The 20690-nt window shown below is 41.1% G+C and overlaps 1 protein-coding gene across 5 annotated transcripts in view; it reads right to left on the bottom strand.

The window, feature by feature from the left end:
- Window positions 1–20690, bottom strand: part of cntn1a (contactin 1a) — a 65864-nt gene that overhangs the window by 11915 nt on the left and 33259 nt on the right. For all 5 annotated transcript variants that reach the window (XM_085412660.1, XM_085412656.1, XM_085412659.1 and 2 more), the window contains exons 2-14: window positions 20407–20541; window positions 17213–17251; window positions 11275–11401; window positions 10453–10631; window positions 10068–10163; window positions 9328–9534; window positions 4113–4212; window positions 3594–3775; window positions 3281–3405; window positions 2679–2796; window positions 2230–2377; window positions 1246–1373; window positions 383–555 (exon numbers count right to left, since the gene is read on the bottom strand). In XM_085412660.1, the coding sequence (XP_085268786.1) occupies window positions 383–555; window positions 1246–1373; window positions 2230–2377; window positions 2679–2796; window positions 3281–3405; window positions 3594–3775; window positions 4113–4212; window positions 9328–9534; window positions 10068–10163; window positions 10453–10631; window positions 11275–11401; window positions 17213–17251; window positions 20407–20461 (1677 nt within the window). In that variant the 5' untranslated portion in view covers window positions 20462–20541. The remainder of the gene's footprint in view (window positions 1–382; window positions 556–1245; window positions 1374–2229; window positions 2378–2678; window positions 2797–3280; window positions 3406–3593; window positions 3776–4112; window positions 4213–9327; window positions 9535–10067; window positions 10164–10452; window positions 10632–11274; window positions 11402–17212; window positions 17252–20406; window positions 20542–20690) is intronic.

Raw genomic sequence — 20690 nt, 5'->3', positions numbered from 1 at the left:
TCACAGTCATAATAGTGTTTGCCTAGCAGGCGGAGTGACAAATGAGAAAAGCTAACCACTAGCTTATGGTTAGTGCCTTTAAGAGGCAGAGAGAGAGAGCGGGTCATGTCAACAGTAACAGATGTTAGCAGAAATTGCCATTAAACGGATATACTGTGCGCTATTCCCGCCTAGGAAGGTATGTGAAATGAATTTTAGAGTCATGTTCATTTATATCCGACTGTACTTTTCCATACCAGGTATTCCACGTATTGCATCAACCTGACCTCAGATATGCTTAGGATGTGCGTGAACTCTAGGTCAAGGGGATTTTTTTCAGTTTTCAATTGTGGCCAAACCTGGGTTATTCAAAAACAATAAATGGAACAACATGATGTCTCACTGTGGTGCGTTCGTAATGTTGGCTGTCTATGTGCAGGTCAATGACTCGGCCATCTAGGGACCAGATGAAGGTGATATCTAGAGACTGATCGTGTGATGCTGCGCACTGCATCGAGGTATTCTCTCCCAGTTTAACGTCAGTATTAGATGGTGCCAAGGTGATCTTCGTAGAGTCTGTGGGGAAAAACAGGAAGATAAACAGGTCTCAGGGATTATAAAAAAGAGTCAGTTATTTAACTCGTGGGTAATTTGATTAAATGAAAATCAAAGAAAGAGCAGATTCCTTATATAAAAAAATAGACTTAAACAGTTCAAAGATGATCAACTGTAGAGTATTTGATTGGGGTGTAAAAAAAAAAAAGCGAGAACTCTGAAATATCAAAAATAGCCAGAAGAGGGCAGAAAAGAGCTGCACATCCATACCAACCGAGCTAAGTGTAAAAACACAGAATAAAAAGCTTGACAGCTCTGACTGCATATCTAAAGAAAACAAACAACAAGGAAAACAAAGCTCATATCAGTCTCTGGGGATTTTTTTTTCTTAATTCTATCAGACAATCCCAGTTTATTCTTCTTCTTTTTCACTGAAACGTGTGGGGGCTAAGCCGAATCTAAAGAAGCAACCTCGTGTCATTGCCCTTGGGTAACGACTGAATGTCCCACGAAAGCTTGCTATCAGCCTGCAAAGAGGGCCATAACTCAACGATAGCAGACATTTGGAGGTCGCTACTGCTTGGTGGGACTGAGAGTGGCAGGAATGATTGCCAGCTAAGGTTGACATCAGTCAAAGCAAGTCACAGCTGTCCTGGAAACATCAGGGATACAAAGAGAAGCATTAAACATTGTTCTTCAGCTGGAACTTGCCCATAACCAACAGGTCGCCGGTGCTATTGGCCTTGCCCCGGTCATTCTCTGCAAAGCAGGTGTATCTGCCTTCGTCTGCTCGTGTCACATTGAGGATCTCCAGGCTTCCATCCTCCCAGATGAACACCCTGTGGAGAAACCAGAAGTAATAGTTCACACACTCAGGAGAAAGCATTATGCAGTGTAAAATTATTAGCACAATATGAAGGTCAGTAGCCCAGTGTGTAGTCCAGGGATATGTGGACTATTAAAAAAATATGAAAGTACTCAGAATATGTGTCAGTTCCTTAATGGATATTGAGTTTGCCAAGGGAAAAAGAAAGGAGGAGAACTTTTGGAAGCTTGTACTAACAGCAAGGCAGCAGTGTTTGATTCATTTTTTTTTTCATATAAGTGCATGAGAGACAGCCTGCCAGCCTTGCCACTCTGCCCCCACCCAGAGTATTAGGATGCATATGTTCCACAATAACTTCCCTCCTGCTCCTCCTTCAAGTGAGTCCCACTCTGAAGTATTTAGGGTGGGAGAAAAGTTGTTGGGGGTCTCAGAGCTTACAGATTAGGCTTGTTTTGCCAGTGAGGAGCACAACACAGGGTTTTACACACCAGGCCGGCCACACTAATCTTGAGAATGAGCTTAATGTTAGCCACTGGTGATGGCAAAGCTGACAAACAACAAGACGAAAGAATTTTTCTGTGGACAGTATTTAGTCGGTTTAGAAGATCTAGAGATTATTTAGATCCCCAAAATCAAGCCAGTGTACATTTTTCACAACTAAGTCAGCACCAAATGACATTTTATTCCCAAATACTTCCCCATGGATAAATGTAACCCGGATGTGTCAGGCAGTCACTGAAAACAGTTTATGGTTGATGAATATTGGAATTAAAACAACAAAGGAACTCTCTGGTAAACCAGCCTTTGTGAATGAATACAAATGTATAAAATATTCACAGATTCGAGGCAAACAGAAAGAGACTGTTCACCTGGTAGAGTTGGAAAGCAGCTCAGTGTCTTTGCTCCAGGAGAAGGCGGGCTTTGGGGCCGCTCTGGGTCGACACTCAATCACCACCCGGCCATTTTTGGCTGCCAGCACTCTTTTCACTGGGTTGTGTTCAAATGTGGGAGCACAGTCTGAGGAGTGACAGTGTCGGTTATTCATCTCAAACATGGTAGAGCGGAGATTAAACACAGGAACGCACGCATATATATATATATATATATATATATATATATATATATATATATATATATATATATATATATATATATATATATATATATATGTATATATATATATATATATATATATATATATATATATATATACACATACATATTCTGGCTAAGCACAGTCACCATGTCATAATAAGCATCTATTAGTTAGCGTGAAACGTGACACAGCCGTGGGTGTTGTGATAGTTGTTTGACTCACCAAAGACACGCAACTCTGCGCTGGCATAAATGACTCCGTGACGATTTTCTGCTATGCACTGGTACATCCCTGAATCATCAAATGTCAAGCTGCTGAATCTCATCTCTTTCCTGTCAACCTGTGGAGTGCAAAGTAAAACAAAATAAAGCATCTTTTCCCATAATGTTTGAGTTCTGTTACAAAGCAAATGGCCATAATTAAAGTGATGATGGCTGACATGATGGCTACTGCAGTTCAGCTGCCTGGCAGAGGATTTCATTAATGCATAATGATACATCCAGCAACCTCCCCCACATTTCTGTCACTGGCTGCTCTCTAGAGCATTTTTGAGCCTGATGACAGTTGCTTCTATGGAGCATTACACAACACATGCTGGCACCTGCTCAAAAACAAAAGGTGCTTTTTATTGAACTCTCCTGACACCATGTGTACCCACAGTGCCAGCTTCCTGTCTCTGCTGTGCTCCTGTAACATCCCTTGGCTGCATACCGAACAGAGACGAGATCTAGACAGCCACCGAGAGGGCTCTGAGCATTTTAGAGTCATAGCTCATTTGCATTCACAGTTACAAGACAATAACAATCTATGAGTCTGAATAATACCGGTTCTCCATTTTTCAGCCAGCGGATGTGTGGATTAGGCTTGCCACTGGCTTTGCAGGACATGGTGTAGTCGCTCCTGAGGTCTATTTCAGTGCTACGGATGTGCTCCACCCACTCTGGAAAAGCTGCAAGTGAGAACATTTAGATAAGGGGTTTGAGGAAAATCTTAAGATTTACCCTGTCTGGTGACAGTGCTAATAATAGCAGTGCTGACGAGTTTATCCCATAAAGCACACCTAGGAGAGATTTAATACAACTGATAAAGACTTTGGAAAACTACAGTATAAGTTAAGACAAGAAAATTTCAAATTACCTTCCACAGACACGCGAGCGGTGTGGTAGTCCTTTCCTTTCGAGTTTATCGCCTCACACTTATAGGTGCCACCGTCTTCAAATTGCACGTTGTACAGATGCAGTTGAGTCCCCGTCATATGCACCTCGTGGTTTGACGGCAGATGTCCGTCTATCTTCTTCCAGCGGATCTCAGGGACAGGACTGAAAAGGGCACACAGGGGAAAATAATGCACGAGCAGGCATAAGTTGTAACGCTTGTTGCATGCTCCACTATACTTATCATTCTGAAACATGGGTTGTAAATCATGTGACTTCATGAGCATTTGTCAGCAGCTGTAGAACTTTGAGAGCTCACAGAATGATATGTTTGGATCTGATTTCATTGTAAACGGAGCAGAACAGCCTCTGAAACTGAGTTCATATTCACTTAAACTTTCCTTTAAGAGTCGTTTTTATTGCGGATTACCTCTACATAGCTGGCTAGTGTGAAATTCTACAATCTAGCATTTTTTGTTTACCCATATTCTCTCTTACTTACTTCCCCAAAGCAAAGCACTCCAGGGTGACATTCTGCCCCACCAAAGCAGTGGTGTCAGGGAACTTGACTCTTAGGTCAGCCGGGTATTTCCTGATAGGACCTGAGTGGAAGAGCAACAAGTTATGATGTGTTCTGATTCTTAACCCAGTTTATAGATGCTAACAAAACAAATACTTTAAAATAATTTTGTGTTTGTTCTCAAGGTTTTCTTTGAAAATCTCACACCAGATTCACCATAATGCGTATATATGGAACTCTTATATCCCATACTGTGTGTGTGATTAGGTTATTTGTTTCTGTGAATGTAATTTTGTCATTTTTTTTAATCTTACAAAGAAGTATTAATCTGTTCCTACTCGGTATCCTTACTTGTAATTTGCAGTTTAAAAACTCTGGTCCAGGACTAGATCCAGGGCCCTGGATTTCTGAATGTCTCATCCACTCTGCTGTTTCTTTATCAACTGAGTTACTTTAAGTTTAACCACTGTTCTATAGCAATCAGTAATCAGGTGGTTAAAACACAAGATATAAGCAACAACAATGCCGTTGCTGACTGATGAACACACATGGGACACAGTGAAATCATATACTCAGAGCATTAAAGTGAAAGAAATGCCTATAGAATGTAATAAAAGCTTTATTTAGAGCCCTAAGCATGACTCATGTTTACATGCTTAAACACATTAACAGAATGTATAAAATTCTGTATACACATTCATAAAACCTGGACAAATACACACACACACACACACACACACACACACACACACACACACACACACACACACACACACACACACACACACACACACACACACAAACACATAAAAATTAGATAGAGGTAAATAATGTAACATCATACCCAGAAGACACGGCATAATACATGTATGCCTGAGAGAGCCCAAACAACTGCTCAGCTCTGTCCCCGGCCCCCTTGATGGAACAAATCCTTCTAGCTTGTGTTCTACTATTCAACACATGCTTGCCACAAGTAAAACTAGCTCAGAGTTTGACAGCGATGAAAGTAAACGTCTAATGGATTCTTGGAAACCCCTTAAGGAAAAATGTTAACATTGCTTAGTTTGGTTTTTGAACCCATTACTTCAAGCTGTTCAGAAACATACGGCCTAAATAAATAAGAGCACATACATCTCTTTAGTTTCTGTCCTTCGTTTTGGCACAGTTTATGTTTCCTCTTGTCCTCTGTAGCCAGCTGGCTCTGTCTCAAAACAAGCATCATGTGTCAGTCTACTACTGAGTTCATTTAGTTCTGTAAATTTAATTTAAAAAGTCAATACCAGGGACATGACCTTAATGCATTTAGAGCAAGCAACGCTGTCATTAAACACAGTGCTACAGTAGGAACAGGAGGAAAGAATTGCAGCCGACGCAGCATTTTAGTCACTTCCTGTCTTCAAGCATCTCTCAACACTTGAGGTCCTGCCCTATAATCACACCTCACTGGCAAAATAATGTGAGAATTAATACAGGAAAACCACATCTGAGGAAGTGTGGCATCACCGGTTGAGTGAACGCTGGTGCGACTGGCTGCCGCTACTCACCGGCCGCCACTCACCACTATCGCTAACGTTAACGCTACTGGACTTCTGTCTTACTCCTGTTTCTAAGGCCCACCGGTGTCCCTACCCGGCTGTTCCTGTCCATGATGTGGCCTTTCAGGATCTATGTACTTTCAGTGTGGGTCTGGATCCTTATGTCATCGATCTACCGACTCGGCACTGGACTTCATCAATATACAGCTGATGAGCTCCTCCGGCTCCGCTTCTCTTTAGCCGCTCCGCCGTTGGCTGCTCTTCATTTCCACACGGACATTGCTTTCCTCCCCCGTCGAAAGTACGTACATCGAGGCTCCCGTCGGTATTTCCATCAGGATAATTCCAAACCAATTCAGTCCTTCTGGTCCACCTCTGGTCGCTCTCAACGGACCACAATGCTCTGACTGACCTGCCTAGGTCGGCTAACACTCTCATCCAGTCCGGCAGTATTTCTGTCAACTTCGGCCTGCTTAACATCCGTTCGCTTACGAGCAAAGGACATCTCATCCAGGATCTCCTAACAGACCGTAAGTTTGACTTTTTCTGCTTGACTGAGACATGGCAACAGCCCAATGACTTTTCGCAACTCAACGACTCCACCCCCCCGGGGTTTGTTTACACCTGCCAACCTCGCGAGTCCGGTCGTGGTGGTGGCCTCGCGATAATCTATCGCGAGAACTGGAAAGTCTCGCCGCTGTCCGCCCCTACGTACAGCTCCTTTGAATCTGTTGTTTGTCAACTTTCAGGACCTACCCCAACTGTAATAACTGTCATCTACCGCCCCCCAAAATTTAATTCTGTTTTTATCAGTGACTTTGCCGATCTGCTGACCAATCTAGCTACTGTCTCCCCTAATATAATATTGCTGGGTGACTTTAACGTCCACGTGGATAACTGCGACCATCCCCTTACCAAGGACCTTCTATCCTGCCTTGATAGCTTCAGCCTTAAACAATACATAAACTTCCCTACCCACACTAAGGGCCACACTTTGGACCTAGTCTGCTGTTCTGGACTTACCCCCTCCATCTGTACAGCTGACGAACTGCTAATTTCGGACCATCTACTTCTCTCCTTTAATGTTCACATGACCCTCTCTGTAATTAACAATCCCCGTATTATCTCTTTCCGGAATATCAAGAATATAAATCTTGATATCCTTTCCTCTGCTCTCTCTAGCTGCTTGTCTTCTAACAACTTAGCTACTCAAGAGGACCTGGTACTTTTTTATAATCATAGCCTTAGCAGTATTTTAAATTCCCTGGCTCCACAAAAAACCAGAACTGTACTTTTTTCTCGCTCTGCACCCTGGTACACCCCTGAACTCCGACTACTGAAAGCTAAAGGCCGACAGCTTGAACGTCTCTATAAAAAAACTGGCCTTACTATTCATAAGGATATGTTTAATAACCACGTTCTGTTTTACCAGGAATGTATTAGTCAAACCAAATCTGCTTATTACTCTGCCATTGTCTGCTCAAGTGAGAACTCTACCAAGACCCTTTTCTCACTATTCAACTCTTTTAACAGGCCACCTGATTCTCTGCCTGCTCATCTCTATTCATCTAACTTCTGTGATGCTCTAATGCTATTCTTTATTGATAAAATTCATAAAATACACTTAGACCTGGACCCTAATGCTCAATGTAGCTTCTCTGTCCTAACTTCTCCCCCTTCTCACTTCCTCTCTGTTTTTCAACTTCCATCCTTAGCTGATATTGCTGATCTCATCCATAAATCAAAGCCTTCTACCTGCCAGCTTGATCCTATCCCCACTGTCCTCGTCAAAGCCTGCTTACTCCCTCTCCTTCCCCTCATATCTGCTATTATTCACTCTTCACTCACCACTGGAACTGTTCCTGCTTCCTTCAAAGTTGCTGCTATTACCCCAATTCTGAAAAAAACTGGTCTAGATCCCAACAACTTTAATAATTTTTGTCCTATCTCCAATCTACCATTTCTCTCAAAAATCCTTGAAAAAATAGTTGCTTCACAAGTCCATCTTCATCTAACTGATAATAACCTTTACGAACAGTTCCAGTCTGGCTTTCGTCCTCTACATAGCACTGAAACTGCTCTTATAAAAATAACAAACGACCTTCTTATGGCAGCTGATTCTGGTCTCCTCTCCATCCTTATTCTCCTTGATCTGAGTGCAGCTTTTGACACCATCTCTCATCCCATTCTCCTTAGCAGATTAGCTTCTATTGGTCTCTCTCACACTCCACTAGCCTGGTTTAAATCATACCTATCTGACCGCACTCAGTTCATTCAATTAAAATCCTTCACTTCTCAGCTTTCCCCTCTATCCACTGGGGTGCCCCAGGGATCTGTCCTCGGGCCCCTTCTTTTCATCATCTACCTTCTTCCACTCGGACATATTTTTCGTAAATATAATATTCAGTTCCACTGCTACGCCGATGACACCCAGCTCTATCTCTCTACCAAACCTGACTCTACTCTTCCTCCACCCTCCCTCATCCTCTGTCTAGCTGAACTTAATTCTTGGTTCTCCTCCAATTTCCTTAAACTCAACAGCAATAAATCGGAACTTCTTCTGGTTGGCACTAAACGACTGCTATCCAGAATTAACAACTTCTCTCTCACCATCAATAACTCGCTGGTCCCTATCTCTCCCTCTGTGAAAAGCTTGGGTGTCATTCTCGATAGCACATTATCCTTTAACTCACATATCAATAATATTACACGTGCAGCATATTTCCAACTCCGTAACATTAATCGCCTCCGCCCCTTCCTCACACCTCACGCCACTGCCATTCTCATCCATAATCTTGTTATCTCTAGAATTGACTACTGCAACTCATTGTTATTTGGCCTTACACAAAAATCTATCAACAAGCTCCAACGTGTCCAGAACTCTGCTGCCCGTATTATTACTAGGACTTCTTCTACCCACCACATCTCCCCAATCCTGAAGCAACTTCACTGGCTCCCGGTTAAACTTCGCATCCATTTTAAAATAATTCTGTATACATTCAAGGCTATTCATTCTCTCTCTCCACCGTACCTCTCTGACTTATTACAGATGAAGCTCCCATCCCGCTGCCTCAGATCTTCATCTTCTCTTTCTCTCTCTGTTCCCTCTGCTCGTCTGATTACAATGGGAGGGAGGGCTTTTAGCTGCTCTGCCCCTCGACTTTGGAATTCCCTATCCCCGGACCTCAGAAATATTAGTTCATTCTCTCTTTTTAAGTCCACCCTCAAAACTCATCTGTTTAAAATTGCCTATCCTTAAATTTCTGTATGCTTTAACTTTTATCTTCTATTTTTATTATTGTGTATATTTCCAGTTTTTATCTGTTGTACAGTGTCCTTGGGTGCTTTGAAAGGCGCTATTTAAATAAAATGTATTATTATTATTATTATTATTATTATTTATAGTAGACACATATTTAATCCCTGTTGAATCCCTCCGTTTTACTGACATAATTGTTGTGCATTGCAAGCATAAATTGGTATTAAACACAGTATTTTACGCATGAATTCTTGGAACCTTTTTTATAATTTTGTATTCCATTTTCTATTTGTGCTTTCTGTTAAGCTGCAGAACCCAAAAGTCTGTTACTACTACTTTAGCAACAATCAGAGTCAAAAGCAACAACAAATAGACAACAAGAAGTAGAAACCGGGGTACTAACGTTCAGTCTGAGGCTCGAGGGGGATGTAGTTGGAGAAGACACTCTTGGAAATAGACGGGCTTGAGGCGATACAGGAGTAATTTCCTCTGTCCGAGGAGTCCACCTTAGAGATATAGAGGTTGCCTGTTATCTGGGAGACAAAACGTCGCTTGTCCGGTATGATGAAGGTCGGGAATTCATTGAGGATCCAGCGGAATGACAGCTCGGCTGAACAGAAAGAGGAACAGCAAAAGGCACCTGTCAGTCAAGAGTCTGGGCTTATCCACTGCTTTTGAAACAGTGAAGGAGGCTGGATGTGAAGCAAGGGCACTCTGAATGATCTGGTAAGCTTGTGAAGACAACAATCTCTTTATCTTAATAGCTAAGAAGCTAACCATGTCCTTAACAACAGTGTACAAAATATCTGATTAATTCATTTCAGTTCACCAAGTTCATGAAAACAGCAGTGAGGATATGTGCATGAATGGTCACAATTATTTAACATGACAGAGTCGCTGTGTCAAGGACCAGAGTAAAACTTAAAGCAATGCAAGCAAGTTTGTTCATTTTCCATACGACTTGTCTTGGTCCCAGAGTTTTGTGGGTTCAGATTTCTTTCGGGTTTTTGTGAAGGGATTATGTTCTAGTCTATATTGTTTACGGTCTTCTGTAATTAACTAGATGTTAATGCTGCAAAATATTAGGGCTCATTCTTTTTAGGAACATCCAGCAACAGCAGGCTAAGGCTTCACATGTTGTACCTGGATAATGCGGTGGGGGAGCGCAGAGCAACACGGCACCCTGTCCCTCTTTGACATACACTGACGACCTCTCCTCCGATGAGAAAAGATCGAGATCTGAGAAGGGGAGAGAAAATAATCACATCCCGTCATCACATGTTTTAAAGATCTCTGCAAAACGACACTTATGGTGTAAGTTTTGTATAAAGATCAACGATTCTTTTGGAAATGAGTTGTGATCTCTGAGCGCATTAGCATTTCACAAATTATATTTGTCATACTGAATTTGATTTGTCCCAGTTGTCCTTGTCATTTCAGTTTGCATAATATGCATGAAAGTACAGCAAGGCAGCGCTGTTAAAAATAGGAGATGCTTTACACATCAGACTGTAAATGGAAAGCTTACATCCAAACTGGACAGAGGCCTCTCTGCTTACGACCGTGCCATACGTGTTGGTAGCCAAACAGGAGTATTGACCCACATGTTCAGTCTTATCAGGCTTGCTGATGACCAAGTTTCCTCCTACTAAACTGTAGTGACTACCCCCTGCATCCAAGTCAATTTCCATGCCGTCCAGCTTCCACCTGCAACACAAACGATCAGGGTTAGCACAGCCGCCCTGTTTGAAAGGAGTCAGAGTCGCGTTCTTTTTCTTGTTGTTTCTAGTTGATTTTACATCGAATAACACGAGCAGATAACTTATCTGAAGCACTGACATACATTACAAAGTCTGACAAGTGACTGCACTAAAGCTGATCTTTTACCGTAAGTTTACCAGATTTCATAAACTGAGGGCTTCTCTATTAAAAAATGACAAATTTTAATGCTTTGAAAGGCAGAAGAGAGTGCACTATAAATGAACCCTCTTAAACACTCAATGCCAGCTGCGGTCAAAGCTAATTCCTTCCCCTCTGACATCTAATTCTGGGCTCCTTGACAGTGAAACCGATTTAAGGGATGCAGAGCAATCTAATTTACATGTATTTGCGACTAAATTGAAACAGATGATCTAAAACACTTTAAATTTTGAGTCCAAAAAAATTAAATGAAAAAAAAAAGTTATTTTTGCTAAATCTGCTTCAGAATTTTATTTGTTCATCACCATTAAGGTAACATCTTTGTGAGCACGCAGTTTGACAGCAGGTCAGAAAACAGTCTGAGGGATTGTGAGAGGTGAGAGGCACATAACATGCACAGCATGTAGTGTATATGCGGAGCATATGTTACTTGTATGTGGCAGGTGGATTGGCTCTAGCCCGGCAGTTCATGGTAATTTTGGCCTCGGGTGACTCCTCAGGGTAGATGGTATCCACCGGCTGCTCCTCAAACACTGGTCCGTAACCTGTGACTTCATCTGCAGGCAACAAACAAACAAGACCAAGGGTTAATAACTAAGAGCAGTCTTACAGAGAAGTGAAATCAAGTTTCAAGAGCATCACATTTGTCTCCCATTTGTCAGCTGTGGGGCAGTTTAATCAAAAACAAGAGAACTGGGTTCAGAAATAACACAAGAAAAGATACAAATAAACAACAACAACAAAAACAACATGCTGACTAGATTGTGAGATTGCCTCTGTGAGGACCTGCCATTTAATATGTCAGCCTGATTTGCGTTTTTCACAGACATGCACACCTTTAACTTAGACGCCGGGTTTATATAAATCCCAGTTGTAGCTGTAACTAATCTAATTCTTGAGTCCGCACAAACTCTCTTTCAGGCATCGACACAGGGTAATAAGCCTCTGCTTTATTCCAAACCACAAACTCACACTAATTATGGCAGAGATGTGCTCAGTCAGGTGCCAAACCAGAGTGACGCATTTATCAGTTGCCAGTGGATATGTTATTGTTCCACACTAATACAAATCCTCCAAGTGGAAATGCCAACTTTACTTAGCATAATCCAAACCTGCTTCATACCGTATCTGTCATCCTCGGCGCTGCGGAGAAGCGCAGCACAGGAAATTTCAGATTCAGCGCTCTCCTCGATGAAAACGCGTTTCTTGGTTCAAGCTTCCTTTTAAAGCATCGTCAGGCACACGTAATTAGCCCCAATTACTCATTAAAACAGACAGACATCACGAGCAAAGGCATGAATAAGACATAAACACAATGCCAGGCTATGAATAAGCAATGAGGCGAAATGTTCCCAAATGCTGATTATTCTCTCAGATCAAGAGCGTGTGTAGGTGACTGCGGCAATACAAATGTGCGGGCGCGCACATGTGTGTTATTCCCTCGCGTCTCTGAGTTCTAAGAGAGCACAGCTGACACCTCAATGGGGAGAGGCCGGCTCTTTCAGACGGCGATATCCTGCGCCTCTTCGATCCAGGGCAGTACTTACAGATTCGCTCACTCTGAAAATGTCACATCGACAGACTCTGCGACCTTTAGAAACCCAAACAAAGGACCATTATATTTATAGGATCCTTCTATCCGTAATTTACATCACAAAAGCAGTCGGGTATATTTGTGTAGCGTGACAACAAAATAGAACGAGAGCTGTACACATTCCAGCAGTCAAATATGTGATTGCTGGCTATTTTCAAGGAATATCCAAAACGGATCATGCAGTTTAACCAGTAAATTAGATGCATATTCTTCTGCCTCGACTGTCACGAACAGAAAAAAGCAGGAAGGCAGAATTATAACCACATTTGCAAGTTAGCTATACCCTCCGCAGCCAACCAGAAGGCAACAATTAAGACATTAGGAGACAGGATCATCTCCCACTCACACTACAGCAGCCAACCATGTGCAAGTACTTGACATTGATGTAAATCCCAAGGACTCTGAATTACCACTGAGAGAGAAATTACACATATAATAAATGGGCCATTGTGGGGCTGATGGAAGGCAAATTAAGTGAGGATCTATGTTCTGGGAACAAGAGAGGTGAAAAAAGAAATGAAAGAAACAGAAAACATGAAAGAAACATAAGATTCAGTAGAGTAAAGGGAATCTACTGACCCTTTTCTACTGCTAGGCTTAGGCTGTGCTGCGTCGGTGTCATGAAAAAATACTGCAAATGCGAGACTGTGGAGGTTGGAAGGGAGTCACTGAGGCTGCACTGCAGTGCTGAAATAGCAGCTGAAGTGTAACTCAGACATGAGCACTGGTGCCGTTCCTATGCTTTTCCTGTAATGGGGGACGTGGCAGATGGTGGAAGGGGGCTGTTAAACAGGCCGCACAAGACCCACAGCCTGGAGACACACACGGGCCTCTTACATTCTCCCTGCCTCATTTCATTTTCTCTGTCTCAAGCTCTCCCTGGATTGCCTCTGTCCCTCCACCACCTTTCCAATCTAAATCCTGCTGTCACGGTTTGCTCCCCTTTTCTTTGATTTACTTCCACAACTACTTGGGTCTCTGAGCTTTCTGGTTGTTAAGGTTGCTTTATTCAGTACATGTTCTGTTTTGGTTTTTTTCTTAGTGACATGTCTTGACAGTTTTATATAACCCAAATATGCACCATTTGCACAAAATCTAAGGATTTCTAGAGGATGAAGCACACTGACACCATTATCACAGGTGGGATTTGTGGCTCTGAATCAAATACGGGATGTACTGCTATTAAAATGTGTCTTGCCAATTATAATGCATCATAATAACTTTAATAATCAATTCATTTTTCTAAAGTGCTGTATGTTCATCTTAATACTTTTGTGTTCACTGTTGTGCAAAAAAAAGGTCTTTTCTCAGCTCCCCACCTAAACTCTTTGCGCCCTCATTTCAAAGGAGTCTAATATGCGAAGTTCAAAACAAAACACAATACGATACTGTCGCTAGTCACTCCATTTCATTCTTCTCTTTCCTAATCTGTATCTCTCACAGGTTCTCTTCTTTCCCTGCATAAAACCCTTTCTGTTCTCGTTTTGGCACTACTTCGCCTTGGATGTACTGAGCCTTCCCGTTTAGCTGGCAAGTAATTATTTACCCAGTTGTCAACTGAGTGATCCCACCTCCTACTTACACACAAAAACACACAAAGAAAGAAAGAAACATGGACAATAAGTCTCAAGAAAAGGCCACATCTGTTCAAAAGGAGAAGAAGCACACACACAGTCAGGAACGCTCTGTCTCCTGAGCCTGCTGGAAGTGATCTTCCACTGGACCTGCTTCATTATCAGACACAGACAGTCTGATTCAGCCGAACAGCAGGTAAGCTTAGACTCTCATTTGAATTTGAAAAACCAAAGCTTGTTATTTCAGGAGGCTGTTATCTTTCATAGCAATGGTTTCTAATGAGACATCAATTATTCATTATGGTTTTAGGTATAATCTCAGTTGAATCACAATTACTTGCTGGCTAGAAGTATTATAAAACATATATTCAAAATCTGTTTGTTTTTTCACTTTTAAGTGCCTTTATTTTATTTGCAGCCATTTCTCACATTGCCATTCTGCAAAAAACAATGTTCTGAAGCAGTTTTCCTGTCGTATCCCAGTAATCACATAATTAGTCCAAATCCCAGAAGAAGGTAATTCTCTAATGAATTTAACTTTGATCACAACCGTGCTTTACAGCAACATCTGTAGTATGGCTTGTTTGCATGACCAAGTGAGTGTCCAAGTGGGACAGATAACATATTGTATCCTTCTGGCACTAAAAGCACAATGCAATAAAATAATTGCCCACAAACCCCCGAGCCACATCATGAGCGAGGGTGGTAAACCAAACTCTCCCTGGAGTGAAAAACCTACTTTTTAAAATCGTATGTTTTTAAAAAAAAAACTTGCCTCACTGCAGGCCAAAGTACTCACAGAGGTATGGCCCAGGGTACGGCCAGGGTCAGTCATGCAGGGTATGTTTAATTTGTTACCAGCTGTGCTGTTACAACTGCACTCGAAAGAAAATATTGTTTGATAGAGCAGAACTATCGAAGATAATATACATCTTTGAACTTGAGTCCAAAGATTTTCACTTTTATACGCATTGATGTGTAATGCTCGATGACTGGAATCTCCGTATTAGTCTGCAGCTGTAAAAGTTTGCTCTGTATGTGTGTGTCCAGCTGAGAAGTGATTTAAAAAGGCAGCATTAAGATTTTAATACTTTTACAGCCATCGTTCAGCCCGACAAGGGGTGAGCACTTGGTACTAAAGAGGCAGGCATTAGGTGAGCTCTACTTTAGCTTTAACAGCAGGATGATGGGGATAAACACTGCTACGAGCTGAATGATAAGCAGTTCAGTTATATGAAAAAAAACCTGCTTCTGCAGCGTGTCCCAGCTGGAAGGCTGTCTACACGATGTTCTGACCTTTAAGAAACTTGCTATCGACACCGATGACTACACCTTCATCCTTATCCAGGTTTGACAAAGAGTTCAAAATCACCAAGCCTAAGCAGCAGTTTCTCACATTTCTTTCAGTGCCGAGTGACCTTAAAAACAACTGATGTGGGCATCAAAAAACAGCCAGCAGAGCCCAAACTACATCATGTTCTGTTATTTCTGTAAACATGAAGAAATAATGTCAGCTTGTTCAGGAGGTGATACTCCACAAGGACACATAAGAAAAAAAAGGTCAATACTTCAAGAAAAGGTGAAAGACAATCAATGGCAAAGCATCAAGAACAAAAAGTGACCAACAGAAAAACAAGATGCTCACTGGAGCCATCAACAATTCAACCTGCGAACAGCATCACGTGTTTCTAAGCAACAAATCAGCAAGCCTTCCTTCTACCAATTAATCCCTTGCCGACAGCCTGCTTCACCTTTATTTTTCTCCTAGAGACAAGCACACTGGGCGAATAGTAAGTCAAAAAACAGAAATTACAGCCTCTCCTACCTTAGGACCAAATAATCAAAACTATCAGTAAGTATAAAGTATAATGGTTCGTAAACTAGCTATATAAATATGTAGGCTGTCTCAATCAATTATGTAAATGTAAATATGACTTTTTTTTTTACATTTACAGTGTGTGTGTGTGTGTGTATGTGTGCGTCTACATATATGAAGACGAAATGCACATTATTTCCCTTCTTTGTCTCATCTATCACCCCCAAATAGCACCACGGTGAAGCCTGACAGCTCAAATACAGTCCCTAGCTCTAAATACCAGCCTAGGTTCATATGCATAACATCTTGGATCCAAACCATCTCTATTAGAATTAATGTACATCTGAAAGAAGAAGAAATGCAGAAATAGAAACAGTGGAAAAAACATTATGTCTGGGTTTTTTCATTAACCCTATCCCACTGTGGACGAGAAAGGGAGCCATCTGTCACTGCTTGAATGGGAATCCTGAAAGCGAAATTCTCTGGTAGTTTGACCACTTCAGTTGGCAGGGGTTGGACAAAAAACAGTGAAAGCCCATTTGTAGCACACTTACTTCCTCTCTTGGCTTTTAAGAGTATCTGCAATAATGAGTTGATCAACGTAACACAAAAGCTTGAGAACTGTTTACTGTAATTAAGGAGAACAATGAAAAGAAGTTGTATTTATATTATAAATAAAGCTATGCTTTATAATAGTTACACTGTATTGTTTTTATGCTGAACCCTTAAAGGCAGTTGTATTTTATGTGAAAAGTGTCTGCTCACCAGAAGACTTTTTAAAATAACGTGTCCTCGTGAACTATGTCAGCTGCATCTGCAGCTGTGTAAAATTTGGTGAAGCAGAGGTCAGCATCCTGACGTCTTGCAGGAATAAACACATTAAAGAACCAAAGTGTTTTTATTTCTGTAGGAAGGGACAGCAAATAGAAAACTTGGCAAATGCCAGTAAAGAGTTAGAGCTATTTTCTTTTAATGCAAAAAGAAATCAAAACCCTTCTCAAAAAGTCTAGTAACATAGCCTTGACTAAAAACAGAGGCTGTCAAGAAGGCCACAACTCCACTGACCTGCCAGAGCAGACAGTCTCTGGTTTAGAAAATATAAATCAGATGGAAACGAGCCTTTGAATTTTGGTACATTCCTGCTTTTGATAACCCGTCTCCATTTACTAGAATGCTCAAAAAGATTCAAAGGCACATTGGCAAAAGAAATATGTCTATGGCCAAGTGTCAAAAGATATTCAGAAAACATAACACATGACACATAAGCTTGTGGCCTTTTCTGTGACCTCAAAACTTGATCTCTGACATTTATGAATGTTTTTGTTAAAGGGAATCCCAGCACAATATACGCTGATAATTATATTTGACATATAATTACACTTACCTCCATAAAAGTCAGGTACCTCCCCAATGACAGACACACCTGGAACATTTAACAAAAGAATGTCAAGTCAAGCCAGCGTACAATCTCGGCTCTGTAAATATGAAATACAAAGTACAACCGAATGGAAGAAAGCAGTCCTACCAACCAGATACTAAAACATTTATCATAAGTGTTCAACACAGTTCTATATTTAGACTTCATTTATACTTTTTGTGTCAGTGTAAGTCTTATTATGGGCCAACTGAACCACAGAATCACAGACACGCACACACTCACTGCCTATACTTCTGCTGTAGGCTAGTGTGTACTTGACTTTTGCCCAACTGTCATGGCAGTAATGTCACATTAATCTTTGTTGGGGCTAAACTAAAATGTCAAGCCAATGTTCTCTACCCACAATAAAGACCAGAGACTGCTGTTTGGCTGTTGTCTGCTTAGATGAAGCAGCCATATACCTGGATTTGAACTTTAGTTAATCATGTACGATGCATGCAGCTGGTACAAAATACAGCTAATGGCGTCAAAACAAAAACCAAAAGACAAGATAATACCCCTGTTTTAGACTCTCATCACTGGCTTTATAAATGACTTCAAGATTTTACTGATCACACTGAAATGCTTCAGGGTTTACAGTAATTCTCTGCTACATTGCTGCTCTCCTGTGAGCCAGGGTATATGATGAATATAAAAATCCAAAGAATTTTAATGTATGTTATCTATATAGGGCTGTGCGATATGACCAAAATCTCATATCCCGATATAAGACATCTATCGTCCGATAACTATATAAATCACAAAACTTTAACATTTTCTGTAAATTCTGTGAATCTCGTGCAGCTCGACTTGCTCAACTTCGACTTGTTTCCAGCTGGGCGTCGTGTACCTGGAGTCGAGTGTTTTAACTGATGCATGAAACGATATATTTTTAGACATAAGTTGTAAAGGCTGCCGTTTTCTTTTGTGAGTATTTATTACACGACGTGCTGCGGGGAAAAGCCTGTTCTAACGTTTGAGTCTAAGGTTTATTTTTTTAGCACCTGATGGCTATTTTTTGCTTCTCATCCGTAGATACTCTGCATACTCTTTCACGTGATTCAGTTTATTTTGAAAAATCTCAACAGGATCTTGCGCTTTATTGTGAAAGGTTTGTGGAAAATAAACAAGCAGACACGCAGTGGTTTTACCGTCTTTGTTGCTAACGACAACGCATAAAAACAGGCGCTTGTCCGTCCGTAGTGTGGTTATATTAAATATAAGAGAAAGAGAGAACTTTAGGAAATTAATATAGCCACTACAGTGACCATCAAAACAATGAAAAAAATATTGCCGTAAACGTTTATTTTGCGACACCTCGAAACAAACGATAGCGTAAAATTAAACGATAGACATTTTTATATCTTCATCCGATATATATCGTTATATCGAACAGCCCTATATCCATATGTGAAGTTGTTTTTTTTTTTAAAGCAAATAGACGTCAATAATAGGGGTGCAACAATACTTGTGTCAATATTGAACCGTTCGATACACTGCTTTTGGTTCAGTACGCATATGTATCGAACAATACAAATTTTTTTATTTATTTTATCAACTTTTCTTCTGACGATTCTGTCTGTGTTAAGCGTTCAGTGGTTCTGCGTTTGACTACTCCGCCTAGGCTGCACTGTTGAGTGCAGATCCACTGAGCACAGCGCAAGCTAGCAAGACAGAAGCTAAGCTCGTTGCAACATGGCAACTGCCTCAACGCTACCCGAAATTGAACCTCCCCCACCCTCATTCAGATCTGGCGTTTGGAACTATCTTGGTTTTCAAGTGAAGCATGACCCTGAAGGTAAGCGCGTCATGGACAAAAGTAAAACAGTATGTCGGATGTGCCACGCAATGCTCAATTACATGGGTGGGAACTACTGCGTTAGCGCACTTAGCTTGTTAACGTGTTGATGCCGTCCAGCCCCAAGCGCGGGGGCTTGTTGTTGCAGCAACATTAAATTTAAAAACTGTACTTTTGAGTTAAAATATATATTTATAATTTTAATAAATGACAAATTGGCATGTTCATGCCAAATTAAAAAGGCATGAACATTTTTTGTATCGAAAAAATATCGAACCGTGACACCAAAGTATCGAACCGAACCGAACCATGAATTTTGTGTATCGTTGCACCCCTAGTTAATAAGCGCTGCATGTGTGATAATGTTGGTGCAACATTCCATTCAGATTGACTCACATGTTAAGGAGGAGATAGGACACATGCACATACGCTACGATCATCATAGTAAAATGATTTTGAGAAAGATGTGTAGAGCCCAGAGAGTCACAGTCCACATGCTCTGATTTTTTAGCTCATGTGAAATCAAATTTCAAACAAGCGAGAACTGCCTGTGGTATAGGGACACAGAGACAAAGAGAAGGTTGTTTCCTTTTTAGACAGGTCATTTTCAGGCCTGCTGTTTTCTGTCTACTTTGCTTTCTTTCCAACACAGCAGATTGCACAGCCACATGCTGCCCTCAGAGGCACACGACTGCCAGCTTTGGCCTATCAGATATAGCCTACGTATCATTTTTTATCATCTTGTTGCCATCCTTTGAATTTATGCTACGCTGTAACTACTTAAACCTGTTAAGATTTCTCTGCTGCATTACAACAAAATCCATCTTAACTGGATTGATTAAAATTACATTTTTATAAAAAAAATTTCTTGAAGCACACATGACTGCCAGCATCGTTAGTTTTCTTAATGTCCTTTGGAGCTGGCATTTAGCAGCTCGTTCACACTTTGTCATTCTTGCTCTTCATTCATGGACACACTGACAATCCAGTTTTGACAAGTGTGCTACTATGCGTGCTGCCAGCCACCTGTATGATTTTTATCCTTTACGCTTTGTAGCTGGAACCGCTTGTCAAAGTGTGCATGAGACACTATTTACTGACAAACTGCTACTGCCAAAAGAATCCCCGACAACCAGGTTTTTACGCAGCAGTACTCAAAAGCTGAAGGGCATGTGAGTAAATGCAAAGCTAAATGGCAAAGTCCTTTTGAATGTTGCATTACTGTTTGAAAAGAAACTTGTCAGGGAGCAACTGCTCAGCTAAATGCAGCATATCACCAGTGTCAAGTATGATTTCTGTCATTCAAATTAACCTCAGAGGTTGTTTGTCTAACTATTTTCTTTGAGTTTAATGTGCTTCATACCCGAACAGCTGCATGAAAGGACCAGGAGATGGAGCAGCAGGGTGAGGTGCAACATGATGTTGAATTGAGGACCACCTGGTGGGGTTAGAGCCAGAAGCTCAGTTGATGGAACATTAGCAGGACTGCTTGTTTTTCCTAAAAGAGATAAAGAAGAAAAGGAAAAAAAGCAGAAAATTTGACAGTTAGAAACATCAATTTTATAGCCAGTACAAAGTTCACAGATAGATTATAAAAACAACCCCTGGCTTGATTACTATGGCAAAATAATGACTAACAAAACGTAA

This window comes from Rhamphochromis longiceps, linkage group LG7, assembly GCF_057381845.1.
Source record: "Rhamphochromis longiceps isolate RC_006_pf linkage group LG7, R_longiceps_female_GT1.1, whole genome shotgun sequence".
NCBI classification, from domain to species: Eukaryota; Metazoa; Chordata; class Actinopteri; order Cichliformes; family Cichlidae; genus Rhamphochromis; species Rhamphochromis longiceps.
Note: the sequence above shows the minus strand (reverse complement) of the source record. Positions and strands in the feature narration are given on the sequence as shown.